Source organism: Chionomys nivalis, chromosome 16, assembly GCF_950005125.1.
Source record: "Chionomys nivalis chromosome 16, mChiNiv1.1, whole genome shotgun sequence".
Classification (NCBI taxonomy): domain Eukaryota; kingdom Metazoa; phylum Chordata; class Mammalia; order Rodentia; family Cricetidae; genus Chionomys; species Chionomys nivalis.
Genome location: NC_080101.1, coordinates 51,185,105 through 51,204,128, shown reverse-complemented (window position 1 = coordinate 51,204,128; position 19,024 = coordinate 51,185,105). Strand labels below are relative to the sequence as shown.

Here is a 19,024-nt window from a genome sequence, read left to right as displayed (position 1 = left end):
CTGAGCCACTGTATGGAGAACCCTCTTCTAATAACATTTTTAAACTAAAACTCTAATGGGAATCAATATCCTAAGGTCCAGTGGGTTATATGGAGACCAGGATGTGACCAACGTATAAAGCAAGCCAAGCGTGGGGATTACTTGTTTCTGTACTAGACACCTTCTCTATTTCTAAATCGCTCATGGTGACAGAGAGCCACTTCTTCCCACAGTCACCACAGGGACTGTGTATAGAGGAGGAGGATGCTCACTCGTTGTTTCTATGTGAACAGGTGCAGAAACTGGGGACCTATTTAGCTGAGCTCCGGCCCATCACTGTGACTGGATGTTCTAAGCAGTGCATTGCCACGTCTGCTCACAATAGCATTATTCTGTAAAAGCTAATAAATCCAGCACTTGTGTATGTGCCGCGAATATGTAATCTAGCAAAACAGTGAAAATAGAAGACAAATGTTTGGGAAAACATACCATCGGACTTGATTATTTTTATTTAGTTTTGAAGTCTTCCACGCTTTTTAAATCCTGAGCATGTGGGTGCGAATGTACACACACACACACACACAGAGAGAGAGAGAGAGAGAGAGAGAGAGAGAGAGGGAGAGAGGGAGAGAAAGAGAGGGAGAGAGGGAGAGAGGGAGAGAGAGAGAGAGAGAGAGAGAGAGAGAGAGAGAGAGAGAGGAATAAAACTCACATCTCTCAACTAAATAGTAAACCAGTAACAGATTTTTTTGTCTAGGCTCCTCAGCGCACTAGCCCCAGGCTGTGTTGGTGTGTGGCTCAGCAGCAATCAGAGGTCATAATTTCATTGGCAGCTAGCATCAGGTTTAATTTTTCTAGCATGTTGCATTTACCAGAATGTCTGGTTTCAGTTACGCAAGGCACTCTGCGAATCAAGCTTTGGGCAGTATGGTGCGTGTAGGTACCTGAGGTTTCTGGAACACACATGCCAATTGTTCTCAATCACTTTCCTTTCTAAACACAACAATGTGTTTTCTAAAGCTGAGTAACGGTAGTCCTTGATGACATTGCTTGTTTCTTACAGAAAACGGCCCCAAATAGGTAAAAATGTCAATTTAACAAGGCTGCCACCTACTGATGGGCACAGTGGAAAAGCATGCCAATTAAGGTTTTTTTTTTTAAAAAAAATAACTGTTTTGCGTGTTTGTGTTTAGAAAGGTGCTTCTTCAAATTTAACACATGCCCATCTGAATTGCATTTTAGGAATGTGACCAAGTTCATATAGATGATGTGTCATCGGATGACAATGGCCAGGACCTGAGGTGAGCGCCTTGGTACACAGACTGACCACTCCTCTGTTAAGAGTCTGACTGCTCAGCTAATTAAGATGCATTCTCTGTTTGATTAACTCCGGGCTTTTCTTCCATTTACGCAGCACATACAACTTCGGGACAGATGGCTTCCCTGCTGCAGCCACCAGCGCTAATCTGTGCCTAGCAACTGGTGTCCGAGGCGGCGTGGACTGGATGCGAAAGCTGGCCTTCCGCTATAGACGAGTAAAAGAGATCTACAACACCTACAAAAACAACGTGGGAGGTGCGTGGCTGAGAGATCCCTCAGTGGGCTGGTGTCAGACAGTCTAGATAAAACCCTGCCAAGGGCCGCTCCCTCTGGGGCTCACACTGTTGGGTATAATAGAATAAGGATGGTTTCATCTAACTTACGAATTTCTACTACAATTTTGTGACCATTATAAAACTAGGGCCAACTGTCCTGGCTACCTAGTGCCACACTCTGACCAGCGGTGACATTTGGGAAGCTCTTTGACCCCTCCAAGAAAGCCTTGTCCATGATACAAGATGGGTTCTAACTTACACTCCTCCCTCTGAACTATGTGTGTTAGCCTGAGTCCTTACAGTATGGTTCACAGTAGTCCAAGTGGCTTGAGCGTAAAGGAAATAATAGATAATAAATACTGTTTAGCTGGGGGCCTTTTAACTCGGTCTGATTGGGATTATCTGCGTGGGTGGAGAGGTTGGTTGTTTAAGGAAAAATACTTAGCAAATACAACGCGAGGTGTATGACTCAAAGAACATGGTGCCTTCCTCCAGCTAGGAGCCCGTCCTAGGTCAGCCACTCACTCCCCAGGAGGTGACAAAATGATGCCTAGTATTCGCAGGGCTTCTGATTCACCAGTCATTCCCTCAACTGTTCCTGACCTGACCAAGGACACTCACGCACCCTAGAGCCAAAAGGGGAGTCAGCTCTACCCATAGTCCGTGGCAGGAGATGGTCCATCAGAAGAAGGGGTGCTGGGAATGTCAGGACAGAGGGTCCCTGCAAACTAAGCACACGTTTGCAACTGAATCGTATCTGAAAATGTTCAACTAACGATAGTGATCGTCTCTGTAAAATGTTTCTTCTCTATGGATCTGCCCGGACACGTGGGTGAGCATGTGGGTCTCACGAGCCTTCCACCCCTCAGGTCTGCTTGGCCCAGCTAAGAGGGAAGCGTGGCTTCAGCTGAGGGCTGAGATTGAAGCACTCACAGACTCCTGGCTGACCCTGGCCCTGAAGGCCCTCTCGCTCATCCACTCCCGGTGAGGCGCCCGTGGGCATGGGCTGGCAAGTGGGCGTTGCTCGGGCTTGCTTGTCTTGGAGACTTATTTGTCAACAGTCTTCCTTCCATATCTGTTCTCATAGGACGAACTGTGTAAACATCTTAGTGACAACCACCCAGCTCATCCCGGCACTGGCAAAAGTCCTGCTGTACGGATTAGGAATTGTGTTTCCCATAGAAAACATCTACAGCGCAACTAAAATAGGTGAGCGCTTCATGTTTTGAACTCATCCTTTTCCTTGCGGCCAGTGTGAATGTGAAGGCGGCAATGAGACGTTTTCAGAATTCTTGCTATATCCAAAGAATGAGAAATGTCAAATATAACCCATGTAACTAAGTGATAAATGTTACTTTACTGGAGGAGGTGAAGACTGGGCATTGAAGGAACAAATGATTTAACATAAATTCTGGGCTATTGTATTTATTCTTTTAGGTAACTTTCGGATAACACAAACATTTTGTAAGTTGAAACAAAAGTAATACAAGCCCATACAAAGTGGAAATGAACAGTAAAGGATCGTTTTCTCTATTTTACTGGCAATGGTTTTTGTTAATTTTAGCTCACTATCTATAAAAATTGACCTCTCCTTTTAATTCTGAGTAGATAGAAAACAGAAGGTTCCCACAAGAATACAGAGTTGGGAGGGGAGCAAAAGTCTGATAAGAAATGTAGTTAGGATTAAACTAAGAAGAAAAGGGGTAAGAAGTTCTGCCTTGTTCTCAAGGGGAGCAAATAACTAGCTATGATCTATAACAAAGAAATATTCAAATGAACCTCCAGCAGGCGTAGAGACCTATACCAGGCGTTTTGCATATTCATCTTTACATTTTACAAATGAGGAAACATAAGCACCCAGGCTTAAGTTGTTAGGGTAAATGGCAAAGAGCCAATCCTCAGGTGGCACTGACTCGAAGTCCTCCCCTCAAGGACCTATTCTGCCTGCAGGGCTGAAGAAACTGTTGCTCCCAGCCCAGGAGGGATCCGAGGTCAGTGTGAGCCTAAGCTAAGGGACAAAGTGGCATTTGCTGGGTAAAGAGTGTTTCTTGAGAAGGTATGCTAATGAGATCAAGGGAACGGAGAAGTTCCATGGCAAGGGCCTCATGGTTGTCTCTGAGTGGCCATTGTGCGATACTCGTGAACCCACTGAAGCTGGGGATCTGCCGTCCACAGACATTCATGCCCCACATATTCCTGTGAGACAGCAAGAGGATGGATATTGTCCTCCCAGGTGCTGTTTCCGGCTGCTAACTCTGTCTGAAGACAAAGGGCAACAGTAGATTCCCTCAGATCTAACGGCCATCTTCCCATGCCTTCAGAACCCTGTCTGTCTCCTTGGCAGCATTTACTAAATGTCACTAAAGAACTTCTTATTTGTTTACAGTGTGAATTTCCCAACAGATTATAATGCTCCTAGGGGCTGGGACTCTCTCCGGCATCACAATTGCTCCAGAGCTTAGCAAACTCAGAGAGAGTTTTGGATGAAAAGGCTAAAGGCCTGCATGTGTATTGAAAGAAGCTAATGCGGAGTTCCTTGGGCCTAAACAGCAGGGTCAGCATTGCAGTGATTAACCAGTAAAACATGGTTTATCCTGACAGCACTGTGTGCGAAGAGCCTAGGCAGACAAACCCACCACCTTTGAAATCTGCCTATCTGAAGTCTAAGAAGTAACTACTCATGCTTCACAAGACATCTTTGAAGTAAAAATTATCAAAGTAGAGATTGAAAACCCTGTGATTATTGCTTATTGTGTCATCAAATTAAGCCAATGTGGAGGTCATTGCAGAGAAGGTGCCAACTTCATCTTTTTAATATTTCATGTTAAGAAAGAAAACTCTATATAACCCAAAGTTTGCAATAAAACCTGTAGGTGACGGTACACAGGAATGACTTTTTTTGTTTCTTTTTCCCACCAAAACTTCACTGTTAAATAATCTTTAAGGGATTTTTGGGGGGTTGGGGGGAACTAGCTCAGGGGAAATTAGCCTAATATGTGAGAAAGGCCCTGGGTCTGATTCCCTAACACTATAAGAAATAAAAAAGATCAAAGAAAAAAAAACTGTTCGCCTTTATATAAAAATTAGTTAATCTTTTTTCTATACAAATCAAAAATAATATAGCTTTGCAAATGATCAAAGTATTTTCTCATCCAGAGTTTTAAAAAAAAGCTGTTTGTCTGTTTGTTTTAAAGTAATTTAAAATTTCACAATTTAGTGGACAGCTAAAGCATTGAAAGGCCCCTTTGACTAAGGCTGGCTGTATTACATTCTGTCAGATGCAAACGAGAGATCTTAGTGCAAAATACAAATATAAAGCAGACATTTGTTTAAGCAAACAAGCAATTTGTTCATGTGTATATCTGATCCTCATTTGAAAGAGGTGCAGGCCCTGCTCGGCCATTCACGCTGGAGAACTATAAACTGTCCCATTGTCCATTAAAATGACCTTATTGGCAGCTGAGACCTGGAACACCGATCTCTTCTGAGAAGAAACAATGCTGGCATTAGCTGTGGAGATGTGCTGACAGAAGAGCCGCCAACCAAGCCCAGAGGAAGTCCTGACATGGGAAAGATAGTAGACAGATAACGCTGTTCTCTTACCTGTATCCTGCTATGCCTCTAGGAAAGTGCTTGGTTGAGCAGGAGATGGCCAGGCGAGGTGGCCACAGTCTTATGTAGTACCCACACCCATGATTCCTGACATTCATTTTAAGAGGACATTCATGAGACATCTTTAAGCAAAGACATTAGGCCTTGCTTGTCTTTCTCTCAACCTGCAAGTGGAGGAAGAAGCCTATGCTAATGTTTGATTCCCTTTGCATACCAAACCCAAGTTGGGTTATTGTTTTTATCAGTCTCCCTGATCTTGTTCAGCTTGATATAACAAGTTTTTAATTCAAGGTAAAATAGGCTGCTAAGATCGCATGCCTTTTAAGTCTCAGCTTCTGGAGAAAGAATGTATCACTACAACACAGCATGAGTGTACATACATACACACACACACACACACTGTTATGTTTATGTCTTAAGTTCTTTAGAAAAGAATATTTCAGCTAGGGATGTTCAACATCTTGTGTGATTTTGTGTTAGGCCACATTGATAGCTGTCTTGGCCTCATGTGTCCTAGGCCAAGTTTTCAAGAGACAGATTACATACTGCCAATGAATTCCCAACCCTTACCACCCTGTGCTGTCTTCCTATCACTCACGTAGTGAGACTCGTTTGCCTGGGTGGGATGGAGTCGAATCAGAAACATGAACAAAATGTTCAACGCTTCCCAACGTCATCAAACTGGGTTACCCAGCTGTTACACATCTGTAATTTTCTCTTGCCCGCTAGGAAAGGAGAGCTGTTTTGAGAGGATAATCCAAAGGTTTGGAAGGAAAGTGGTGTATGTCGTCATCGGAGATGGCGTGGAGGAAGAACAAGGGGCGAAAAAGGTAAGCCTCCCTAGGGGGTGCCCTTTGCAGCTGCCGTCCTCAGAACCGGCTCATTTTACACATGGACATTCTTCTACCACAGACTATGAACTGTGGAGAACTGTAGACATGGAGACGGCCAAGGTAGAACCCTACTGACACGAGTAAGCAGATCAAGTGGTGGTGGGTCAGAAAGGCAAGCCTAGCCTTGCAGTCATTCTCCAGAACACAAGTGGTACCCATACTGTCCTTATACCTTGCATACAGAAAAGACTTTGGCAGATGACTCACTTCTTGTTACCCAGTCCTGATGCAGACGCAGACCCTTTCAAATGGAAAGACATTTGCTAGTAGTCCAAGCTGGCAAGCAAAGATGGCGTGACTTTGCTGCCATAGAAGCCTTGCGTCTTCCCTTGATCCTAAGGATAGCACCTGCCTTGCCTGGAAAGGGGAGGGTGGCCATGACTGTAAATGTCTCTTGAAGACAAGCCCTGTGTCCCATTGCTGGTGTCTCAATTTCTGCATCTGTAATTTTAGCATCCCCTTTGCAGAATTATCTCCTTTGGCATCTCGTTGCGCGTCTTAAAGGAGAGGAGCCCATTCCCTATGCGGCACACAGGGTCCTCACAATCTCCTCACAACTTTTCTCCCTGATCTTTCTCCCTCCTCCACCCAACACTGCAGTCACATTCAACTGGTGACCTGCTGCCTTAGTCCATTTCCTGTTACTATGGCAAAATGCTAGATTGGACATTTTATAAAGGACAGATTGTTCAGCTCAGTTCTGGAGGCTCAAACATTGAAGAGCATGCCATCAGCCTCTGGTGAGAACCCTCCTGTTACATCATAATAGCAGAGGGTATTCCTCTGGACACAGGGCAAGGTCTTTCATCATTCTTGTAGGAAGTCACTAATGCCACATTGCTTCTTTTTACATATAGTGCCCGCTCCCATCATAAACTCAATTTTCCTGATCCTAACCACTGCCAACAGTTTCCACCTTCCATTAATATCACCATAGAAAACTGAGGATTATTTCTACCATGTGAACTCTGGAAGACATACTCAATCCATTAACGCCTCTCCTTTCCCATGCCCAGTGCATTCCTCCAGAATAGTTTCTCCCAAGTCCTCTGTCATTATCTGGCTTATTTCTCAAAACTCATCTTGCATTTTTAGGATTCTCTTTGTAGTAGTGGTCACTTTCACTAGAACTGGAGACAATGTAATGGAAATAGCTTGTATGCCTATCCAGGCTACATTTGATGTGTGGTTTTGCTGTCTATCTAGTCTGTGACTTTGAACCAGTTTCTTAAGTCTTCAGTTTTATTTTACTCTGTCTCCTCAGTGGGGATCATCACAGCACCTTGCTCCTTGTCCTCTCTAACCAGTTAGCTTCACTAAGACATGTGACTCCCATGAAGACAACAAACAGCAGTTAGGATTACGTAAAGAATTATGGATGTCTGTTATGATAACTGATTGTGATCTTGGGGGTGGAGATCTAACTCCAGCTTCCTTATATATCTCTAAATCTGGGTACAAGTTATACTCCATGTTTCTTCAAGGGCATCCTCCCATGCAAATTAAAGCCCCTCTGTTCCTCACAAACTCCTTTGTAGAAATCTGTTTTCACCTCCATGATGGACACAGCATGTTCGGTTCTTTTGCCTTTTTTCCAGTTAGAAATGTCACACAAAGTTTCAGGTCTCAGACATAGAACTGACTTTCAGGTGTAGCATGTAGTAGCCTCTCCTGAAGATGGCTTCCTTCAGCTCTAGTGTCTCTGAATTCCAGTAAGAGCACAGGCACTAACCCAATGTCTGTCCATGACAGAAGATGCCCCTCATGTGCCTGGCATTGACTGAACCCTGCACACCCTTGGCCTGCTAATGCTAGATACGAGCCACGACTATTGCTGGATACATTTGTCAGCCTTGACTAAATTCGAATTCCCCAAACTCAGTCCTGGGAACTGAAGAAGAATGGTTGATGTGAATCCAAATTCAGGTTGCCTTCCTTGGAAAGCTTCTGGAATTCCCAGGGCATCCGTACACAGAACCTCTTAGTGGTCAGAAGGGCCCGGGAGAAGAGCTGCCCCTCTGAACAACATGGCCCTCCTGAGCAATTAGTTCAGTCTGCTGTGGCCCTGAGCCAGCTCTCCAACTGCCCTCTAAGCTGGGCCTTCTAAGTTTTAATTTCAAGAGAAAGCTACGAGAATGTGGCTTTCTGGTTTGAGTTTCACAGAAGGAGGGATGTAAATGTGTTCACCTAAGATGCAAAGTCAGGTAAAATCCCACTGTGGGCATGTCTCTTCCTAGGTCTTTCCAAGCTCTTTCTGAGATGGGTAGCCTTGGAGAGCACAGCATGGAAGGCAAAAACTCCTGGTCCTGATGCCATGATTCAAAAGTTCAATAAGATAACAGTTTCTGTCTTCGAAGGGTAGATGCAATAATCTCCACTATTTATCTTCAGACGTGTTATCTTTTTACACAAGAAAGAAATCGGCAATGAACATTCTCTTTGACCTTTTATTTATGAATGGTCTTAGCTTTGATTTTTGAGAGTGAGTGGATGTATGTGGCAGGGTAGGGAGAGCAGAGATCCTTGGACCCTGCAACCTGCCTGTGTGTGTATAAAAATGTCAGCTTTCTGAAGGTCAGATTCCTTTGCTTTGCAAAACCTTGGAAACCGTCAGCTCAATCCCTCAGCATAACAGACTAGACAGCCTTTTCAAGACAGTGTTTGAGCTAGCCTTTAAAAGAAACTAATTTTTAAGTACTGATTCTTCCTATATGAAGGAAGAGACAGGCATCTGCGAATTAGTGACATATATCGAGTATCTTTAGAGCTGAGTTGTGCCCAGAAATGGAGACTATCTATTAATTAACTTAGAGAGGGAAAAGAAGAGTAGAAAGCCACAGTGTCACTTGGACACATAGACAAGGTCAAAGGAGCAACATGAATGAAAATGGCTACCTACACTTTCAATAGCAAACATGGGCCACCAGATCTAAAACGCCGTCCAAGGCCCCCCTCCCATTTTCAGGCACTCCCCTCCAGTATCTCATAATAGCTTCCCAATGATGCTACAAACAAGTGTCCTCCTTGACCCATTTGACAGAAAACAGACTCAGCTGAGCCTGTTGACACATGCCTGTACCCCCAGTACTCACTGGGAACTGAGGCAGGAAAATGGGCACTCAAGGCCAGCCTGCACCAGAGTAAGAGCCTATCTGGAAGAACCACAACCAAACCAAGAAAAAAACAAAAGCGTGGCTAAATCAGATAGCTAGGTATTGACCAAACTATGATTTGAAGTCAACGTTCAAAATCATAACATTTTGCCATTCTTCCAAACCAAATTTTAACTGCTTAGCTGGCTTCTCAGTTTTCCGTGTTCTTTTAAACATGCATTCCCCCTTCCTCCCCGTAGAGATGTCTTCTATCCGCTCAAATTCTATTCTGCAGCTGGAGGGAGGGAGCTTTTTAAAGCCAGAAACCAGCCAGCAACTCTCCAAGTGCCTGTTGCTGACCCTCCCAGCATTTAGATTCTCTTTGCCAGTGCAGGCGGGCTTTCCTAGGTAATTCAATCTAACCCCATAATTTGTATGTACTTCCTGAGAAATGAGGATACGACATGATTTGAGAGAAACAATTAAGCATGGGTATAACTTTAAAAAATCAGAATGATTAAGGAGTGATATCTAGTTTTCATTGCTAGATTAGTTGGTTTTTTTTTTTTTGAGACTAAATCTTTGGTGAGTAGTGGTTAAAAATGGCTTGCACCCATTATTCTGTGTCCCCATTAAGATCTCATTTAGAAGTTGTCCCTTTTAAGCGTGCGCAGAGATCCAAAAATTAAGCTGAGTACCTGGCCATTAGTGCCTCATTTTAAACTCCAGAGAAAACCACGTTTGTTGGGGAAAAAGAAAAAAAAAAAAGAGCCGGGCGGTGGTGGCGTGGTGGCGCACGCCTTTAATCCCAGCACTCGGGAGGCAGAAGCAGGCGGATCTCTGTGAGTTCGAGGCCAGCCTGGTCTACAAGAGCTAGTTCCAGGACAGGCTCCAAAATCACAGAGAAACCCTGTCTCGAAAAACCAAAAAAAAAAAAAAAGCATTTGTAATACAGTCGAATTCTTTGCTTTTTATTTAAGGGGGACACAGATTGAACACTAAGTAGAGATTAGTTTATCACTGCAAAGTTGTTCATACTGACTTATCACATACTACATGCTAGGTCTTGGCTCTTTCTGCCTGCAGCAGCAGTTCTCAGTCTGGGGGACCCTCTGCCGGTCGGGGGACCCTTGTGTAGGAGTTGCCTAAGACCATCTGGAAACACAGATATTTACATTACAGTTAATAAACAGCAGCAAAATTACAGCTTTGAAGCAGCAACGAAATAATTTGATGGTTGGGGCCATCACGGCATGAGGAACTGTATTAAAGGTCGCAGCATTAGGGAGGTTGAGAACCACCAGCCTAGAGGGAAGCAGAGACGCAGGTACTGAGTGGGCAGTGCTAGGCAGCGTGTTTTACCACGAGTGTTAGACTCATCAGTCTCTGGAGGTCTCTTTATTTACAACTGCAGACAGAGTTGCGCCTCTCTCTGTGAGCTGCCTAGAAGTCACATGTGCACAGCCCAGATAGGTCTTACGTTTCTGAAAGGCAGATGGTGATTCTGCGTACTTTCTCCGCCTCTCCTCTCTCACTGAGCAATCTGTCCCAGCGGCTATCTGTACCAGAACACAAGAACACAGCACTGCTTCACTAATCCTTTAAGTGGCCACACCAGTGTGCTACTGTGCTCTTGTTATTTTACCAGCCCTTTGGGACAGAGTGTCTAGGGGGTTCCAGCATTTAGTGTTACTCAGTGAACATTCTGTGAGTACATTCGCAAAAGCGCAGTGTTTGCACCAGCGAGGAGATGCTCTTAAGTTATAAGAGATTTTTATTAATGCATTTTTAACAATTGTGCAAACTTCAGTTTCCATGGTAACAATTGTGCATATAGCTTTTTTATATGATGGATGTCATGTGTAACCAGAAGGGATAAATGTAGACTTTCAGAGTGAAGGCAATTTGAAGAGTTGTGCCTATAGGCAAGAAGAGCAGAAATGATATGTCATTGTGTTCTTGGGACCTGTTTTGGTTCTGTGGACTCCCAAGCCAATGTTCCTCTAGGCTTTGTTGCCCGTGTCTGCTCCCCCTTGTTGGGGACGGTGACAATCTCCATTTCCACTACACACAGCCTGCCTCTCTCAGTGTCTGGCCTCACGAAATAAATTCAGGAGTCGTATGGCCACAGATGGCTCAACTGCCCCATTTCTCAGCATATCTCCTGTCCTGTGCCCTAGCTACAGCCCAGCTTTCTCTGTGACAAGCTAATCACACTTCCAAATCTCCCTTTCTCCCGACCCTGAATCGTTTTAAATCCCTGCTTCCTAGTGTTTTCAGGCAGCCAGCAACTATCAGCCTCCCTTCCCATTCATTTACAAGATAAAAATCTAAGCGCATTCACCTATATTCTCAGGCATCCCCTGAGATGGCCTCCTTTCTTATTGGTCTGTGTAATGGGCAGGGCATTCCAGCCTGAGGACATTCCAGGCTAATTACAGAGATGCTTCCTGCACTCTTTATCTCCTCCCTTTTGTACCTAAGCAAGAGTCCCACTCCTACCCATTGGCTGGGCCCCTCCAGTTTTGTTTGTTCTTCCAGCTCTGGGTAGGCCCAGCTTGCCTCTGAACCTCCTTCTCTTTGCATTCATCATTTTACTCTGACTCTTACCCAGCCTCTGGTTGTGATGAGCAGGTTCAATAGTCCTAAGCCATGGGGCATGTTCTTGTGTCATGCTTTAGTGCTTGGCTCAGCTAGGGGGTACCACAGGTCATGGCATTTATTTTAACCATAAACTTGGAAAGAACAACGCATCCTTCACTCTAACTACTCCATTTACTGATGACTGAGGCTTGGGGAAGATGGTGCCATAAATGAACCTCATTTGGCTAAGGAAGACTTGAGCTCAGGCTTCTTCAAAACCATGTGCTTCTCTTTTCCTCTTTTGGCACCCTATCTTTCTGGTTTTATTTAAGAAATATTTATTTTAGTGGCCAAGAGTAATATGCACACACACACACACACTTCTTAGCACCCAGTTTCCCCGGTAGTATCAAGTGTCAAATCTTGGCATTGGTATGTACTTGGGCAGGGAAATATTACCCCATGTAATATTGGTCTGATGCACTATTAACAAGAGTCACTGGCCTTCTCTGCAAGGCTGTTTCCTATTAAGCACCCACTTGATTGTGGACACTGCGCAGAGTCCCTCTGGTCCTGTGATGCTGAAACTGCTCCCCACAGCAGCTGGTACTATCCATTCTTCCCATGAGTAGATGGTGCTGAGGCCGGAGCTGACAGTCTCAGTGCCACTGTCTCTAGGGTCTGTCAGCTCTCATCTAAATCTCTGGCAGGTTTATTCAGGGAGCAGCTGCAACGCCCCTGCACTGAGCTGAGCTATCTTCTTCCACAGGTGTAGTTTTCGGGGTGCAGCTTGACCTACCTTTGTTTACTAATGCTCTAAAGGGGAAGAAAGAAGTTCCTTGTCTCTCATTGCTAGAAAACATTCTAACTCAGGGCTCTGGGAATAATTTCTTCTTTCTAGATATTTGTGTTTGGATTTCAAATTATATACTCTATACTCTAGACTGGCATCCAATATACCTGTATGGATGAGACACAGTTCCCAGAACTGCTTTTGCAGCCTACAAATCAAAGTACCTAAACCATGTGTCAGGGGAGTCACTGGATTTTTTTTTCAGTTCCCTTTTCAATGTCCTTGTCACTCAGTTCATTCCTCCACAGTACACTGGTAGCGTTCAGATTTGAGCTGATAGCGGCTGTATGTAAAGGGGACCTATCTGAGGCAAACATGCTCATTTCCAGAGCCCTCCAGCTTCTGTGGTAGTTGATGTGTTTGAGAGGTGGATGTCTAAAGCTTCTGGCCGCCATCTAAAGAGCCATTAGAGCCGGGCGGTGGTGGCGCAAGCCTTTAATCCCAGCACTCGGGAGGCAGAGGCAGACGGATCTCTGTGAGTTCGAGACCAGCCTGGTCTACAAGAGCTAGTTCCAGGACAGGCTCCAAAGCCACAGAGAAACCCTGTTTTGAAAAACCAAAATAATATAATAATAATAATAATAATAATAATAATAATAATAATAATAATAATATAAAATAAAGAGCCTTCAGCATGCTCCAAGCATCCTGAAGTTCCTAGACTTAATAAGGTAAACAGAGACAAACAGCAGCTTTGGGGAATGAGTCACTGACAATAGCTCCAAGAAGAGTCTGGAGAGATGGTTCAAGGAGTGAAGAACACTTGCCAAGGACCCAAGTTTGATTCCCAGAATCTACGTGGAATGGCTCACAATTACCTGTAACTCGAGCTCTGCACTTACATGCACACACCCACACATACACACCCACCCACCCCCAAATTTAAAATAAAACCTAAAAATATAAGATATGAAGAAACAAACTACAAAAACAAGTCTTATAAATATAGCTACTGTGAAGGTAGTTAAGTAAACTACAGGTTAAGACGATGAATAGCTTTCTTTAAAATATGTATCTAGAATAAGCATGCTGCACAGCAGAAACCATATATATGCCTGGTTTTGTGCATACATCTCTCAAAGTATAGATATGCTCACAGTGACCATTTTAGGAGACAGGAAAGAAGTGATTTGTATTATGTACATGGTTCTGTATTCCTAGAGTGCTTTACAGTATGCAGGGATTTTTTTTTGATAAGGGAAAGGAGGAAAGCTTTCTGTATGGCAGGCGATCAGTTCGCCACCCTCCGCTGTGAGTCAGTCACTCGACTTTTCAGTATCTGCTATCAACACCGTGGGAGACAGGATTATGTGTGCCTGCGCTGTGCTGTTCATTTGAGCAGCTTCAGGAACAGGCCACAAGGAACAGGGAGGGGAGTGCTGTTCAGGCTTCAGACTTAGCCCAGAGCTGGTAGGAATCTTACTTTCAGTTCTTAACTGCTGTTCTTTAAACCTCTCTCTTCTCTTCCTTCTACAGTAGAATAATGGTACCACCACTGAGTCACCTTACCCACAGCCTCCCAGAACAACCGATGGAGCATAAATCCTTATTATCAATGAAGTGATTTAGAGTTTCCGTGTAGTAACTGGCTTTTTCAACCAGCTGTATCTCTCTCACACATGTAGTCACTATCAGTGGCTTCTCCTTTATCTGTGCCTCAAGCCACAGGGCCATCTGAGCATCCTTCCAAATGTTAACCTCCCACACTCAGCTCAACTGTCACTTTTTTGGGGCGCTCCCTAGTTTCCTATGCAAAGGTAATTGTGTCCTTACTCATATTAGCACACTGATGAATTCCCATGTTTCACAGTCTGAGAGGGTGAGCCGGTACCTTCTATGTCTCAGACTCTTTTATTCCTAGACCATGGGCCCAGAAACACAAAAGAGAATCTTTGTTGCATAAAGAAATGAGCCGTAGTACAGGTTACAATCTGATACTGCCAAGTGAGTAGTCTTCCTATATATCTGTGGCGATTTTAGGCATTCGTTTCTGGATTATTCTCTTATTGGCACATAACAAAGCTCTATGGGTGCTTGTCAGAGGGCTGAGTCTGGAATGCATGCTGTTAGAGTTAGAGAATGCAATAAAAGACTTTAGCAGGTAATCTGAACATATTAACAACATTAACATTATTAATTTAAATAATGTATGTGCCATTGTATAGCAGCTTTATGAGCTATATCAGACTACATACTGATCTGTAAAATCCAGCTTCCATGACAGATTTTCCACTTCTCGTGAAATTTCCTCAAACTCTTCAGAACTATAATTACAAATCATATATGTGTATGAGAGAAATCTGTTTTCCTGCAAAGGAAACAGAACGTTGTTCTTGGAGAAAGATTGTACTGCTCCATAAGTACTTTGCCCAATGCTTCTAAGCAGAAGTCTGTTGCAGTCTCCCCAGAAGGAGGGACACCCTGTTTCCAGGACAACTGGTTTGTTCAGGTGTTCTCGGACAGTTCTGTCTGAGCTTGATTTGTGTCTTAATGCTTAAACAACTGCAAATATACACACTCACACCAACTTGAGATGCTCATTGACAACTCGGCCCACATGGAATTGTCATGAAAAAGAAAAGTTGCCTCACTGGTGTGCAAGATTCTGTTTCGAAAAAAAAATGTGAAATACTGCCAAGTAAGGAAAACTTCTCAACCTATAAAGTGTAAGCTTTGTCAACTTTCAACATTGACAACCACCAAGGACGTATATGGAAAGTCACCAGTTTCTTTTCAGTGGCTTTTATTTAAAGTTTGGAATTGTCATTGGAGTCACAGTGGTGTTCTAGTAGCAAGAAATGGATACTATATTCACACAATTGTTCTTGGGGTGGAGGCGCAGATTTGTGTCCTAAGTATATGTGACGTGACTATGCTGACTGGCAGTATTTACGGTACTGAGATGGGGGTGAGCATAGCTGCATCTCTCTACAGGAAATGGGAGGGTCTTTGCTGGTCAGGCTCTCTGTCCTTACCATATGTCTGCCCTCTGCAGCATGCCATGCCCTTCTGGAGAGTCTCCAGTCACTCGGACCTCATGGCCCTGCATCATGCCTTGGAATTAGAGTACCTGTAACAACCTCGTGCCAACTCGACACTGCGGGACTGCCCTGTGGCCAGAGACAATCCAGCAGGCCTCAGTCTTGTGTCAGTGTTGGACCGCAGAATGTAGCCATTTCCATGTGTGGAGGCATGGCTGCTGTGGTCTTGACTGCTACCCTCGAGGTGAATGGAGGACCATGTGCATTTCCTCAGAACAGCTGTTGACTCCGGTACTGTGAATTCAGTGGAAGCAAGCCATGAGAATATTCTAGCACAGTGTGATGCGTCTTGGCTACGTTAGCTACATGGTTCAAACCTGTGAAGAAAGGACCTACAGACACTTTGGTTTTCAGCAAATGTGACGTAAACAGCTTCTCCAACCCAGCAAACTTGATTCCACAGCAGAGACTGAAGGGTGTCTCCTGGACATCAGTGGAGGTATTTTTCTCAAAGGTTTACTTTTCGATGTCTCCTACCCAGGGCAATCTGTACATCACTACTTATTTATGAAAAGACTTTTGAAAAACAGATTTGCTGAGGTATAACTCACATAACATAGAGTTCACCAAGACAGACTTCTCAGTATCGAATAGCTGAAGGGTGATAGCATAAGAAATAATCAATGAAAGGAAGGCCTCTGCCTGACAATGCAGCAAGTTCTTTGAATTTTAGCAGATTGCAAAGTAGTTTAAACTATGTCTAATTTAAACATGTAAAATGTACATCACTGAGACAATCGTGTACAGAAAGAATTTTTGGTGTAAATGTGTAATAATGGATGATTCTTTTGCATTCTGTTTTGGGAAATGCTATTATGAGGTTGAATGCCTTCTAGGAAGCTTGGGCACAAACTCCTGCAGTGCCTTAGCAAAGTATTGGGTATAAATATTGTAGATAATGGATCTTTTTGATAATGTTATCTAAGACCAAAAGCATGAATGTCAAGTGTCAACAAGGATTTTATTTTCCCAATCTTTTATCCCATCAATTTTTCTATTTTTTTTTTTTTTGAGTGTTGGATAGAAGGGCCTTGATAAAAATGACAGAGCAGTTTCATAACTGAGAAAGGGTTTAAAAGTCTTCCGGCCCACCTTGCTTTCTCATTTCCACACTAATGTATTATATGTAACTACTTGGAAAAGAATGATTATTCAAATGCTTCATCCCACAAAAAGAATATAGATAATAGATATATTTTATTAATAAAATTAATTGGAGCCTAGCAGAGTTTCCATGTGCTCAGAATTATTATTGTGTCTGGGTTTCTTGTTTGTGTCAATGAGGACATTGCCACGTGGCCGGATCAGCAGCACTTCCCACCAGTCCTTCCATCCAAGCTTGCCCTCCTCGCGCAGAGAAGGCCCAGTACCCAGTGGGGGTGTCTGGCTGTCAACACACACACACTAATGTTGCAACACTGCTCTCTACTTATGACACGAAAGACGTGAGTCTGCAGCCTGGCGGGGGTGATGACAAGTGACCGTGTTTGTCATGTCAAAAGAAAGATTCTTCCAAAATGATGAATTTGTGTGGGCAGGAGTCCTTCTCATCTTGGGCTTTGTGTTGCCATGAAATTACCTTTTGGATCAAGTTTGTCTAATATTTTATTGGGGGGGGGGACTGGGTTTGACCCAGAGTAGCAAACAAACCACTCTGCCTTTTCCTTTTCTAAAATTCCACGTTGCTGCTAAAATTAGTCATTGTGAATTCCCCCACATTGCTAACGTGAAGAATGGAATCTGTTTCCTGCCTCACCTGGCATAGACAGGAACGGACAGTTTTTTACGCCTCTTCATTGGATGTTTTTGTGCTTGGTGCAGACTGAAAAGACAGGTTTGATCTTGGCCTTACTGTTAAAAAGAAAAAAAAAAAAGGTTTGTTGTGTCCACAGTTGTGTACAGATTTTTTTCTTCATGAATTTTGTGTTTAAATTAATAAACTTGATTTGTGTGGTACTGTATGCTCCTTGGATGTCAGTATCGTCTTTGTGGTTTGGAGTATGTGGAGGCGCAGAATCTTGTTTGCATTAGAACCCTGCAGCCAGAGGAAGTCACGTGGACAACCCGGTGATGGCTTTATCAGTCGTGCAGGAGCTGAACTGGAAGGCAACAGCTGGGTCTTGGGTCATCGTAAGGACTGGAGAGCAGAAAAGTTCTTTATTTCCCTAGACAACACCAACTGGATCCTCACTCAAATTTATCGAGGATAGAAGAGAATTAGGCATAAATTACGTTGGATTGCGGAGATAGATCTGCCCACTTAAATACCTAAGGGAGAGTAATATGAGGCTGTTTCATAAAAAAAAAAAAAAAAAAAAAAAAAAAAAAAAAAAAAAGAGCTCTCACTACATATATCTCTGTGATTTGCCAGATTAATCACTGTCAGAAGGCTATAAAACTGTACAACTCACTTTCTCTTGAGAATTCAGCCCGAGAAGCACAACATTCATATACACGAATGCATGACAACCAAGCACACACAGTTGTCTGGCCTGTTCATCAGCCCTGTGATGTGGACTTTCCAGAGGCACTCACGATGCCAGGTCACCTGAATAACTGGGTGTCTGACATGAAAGCGCTGAAAACTGAAGGAAAATCTTCGAAGAGGCAAAGGTGGGAAGTGAGGGTATTATCAGGTCTTAGGTGAAGAAAGTATGAAAAATAGGCAAAGTGAGGGTTGCAGACTCAGAAGATAAATTCTCTGCCGCTTCTAACATGGCAGCCCCAGCCCAGCCATTTTAAGAGCTCCCCCTGACCGTTAGTTGAAGCTCAGATTTCTAGTATTCCAGAGCCTCCAAATACAGCTTGCTCTTGCCTCTCAGCATTACCCCTCATTGCTATAATGAAGAAGCTGTCTGAACCTCTGGTCAGTACATAGACTAAGAATGCCGCTTCATCTTTGCTCAGAACATTCTAGCATTCCAGCCTCAGTCCACCTGCACCACAGCCAGACCTTTGTCTTTGGAGAGTTCTTTTCCCCGAATATCATGAAGTGTTGGCTCCTTCTTTTGAATGTCTCCCCTACATAACTCTGCCTTTATGGGCAATTCATATTCTATCCCATAGACTCACTATTCTTGTGTGGCACTGCCCTGGACACCATGGGGCAAGATGACCTTGATCCAATAACTGACTTTGTGGTAAAGTTCATAAAAATAGATTGTGGCTGAATTAGTGAGTGGGTGGGTAAGATACACTCCACTTAGAAAGGCTCCTTATGGAAACAAAGTCTATGGGTACTATTCTAAGTGAAGGAGGAGTCACTAAGGAGAAGACCTGGGGATGTTACTGGATCTGACTTCTTGCAATGATCACCCTGGCCACAGAGACAAAGGGCTGTATTGAAGGCAGTGGAGAAAGAGAAGGTGAGGAGGAT

General features: G+C 43.7%; 1 protein-coding gene across 6 annotated transcripts in view; it reads left to right on the top strand.

The window, feature by feature from the left end:
- The window catches only part of Eya1 (EYA transcriptional coactivator and phosphatase 1), a 141,008-nt gene extending 123,449 nt beyond the window's left edge, over positions 1-17,559 (top strand). For all 6 annotated transcript variants that reach the window (XM_057790683.1, XM_057790682.1, XM_057790679.1 and 3 more), the window contains 6 exons: positions 1,222-1,280; positions 1,394-1,554; positions 2,444-2,558; positions 2,662-2,783; positions 5,916-6,016; positions 15,603-17,559. In XM_057790683.1, coding sequence (XP_057646666.1) covers positions 1,222-1,280; positions 1,394-1,554; positions 2,444-2,558; positions 2,662-2,783; positions 5,916-6,016; positions 15,603-15,683 — 639 coding nt within the window. In that variant the 3' untranslated portion in view covers positions 15,684-17,559. The remainder of the gene's footprint in view (positions 1-1,221; positions 1,281-1,393; positions 1,555-2,443; positions 2,559-2,661; positions 2,784-5,915; positions 6,017-15,602) is intronic.
- Positions 17,560-19,024: the final 1,465 nt, after the last annotated feature.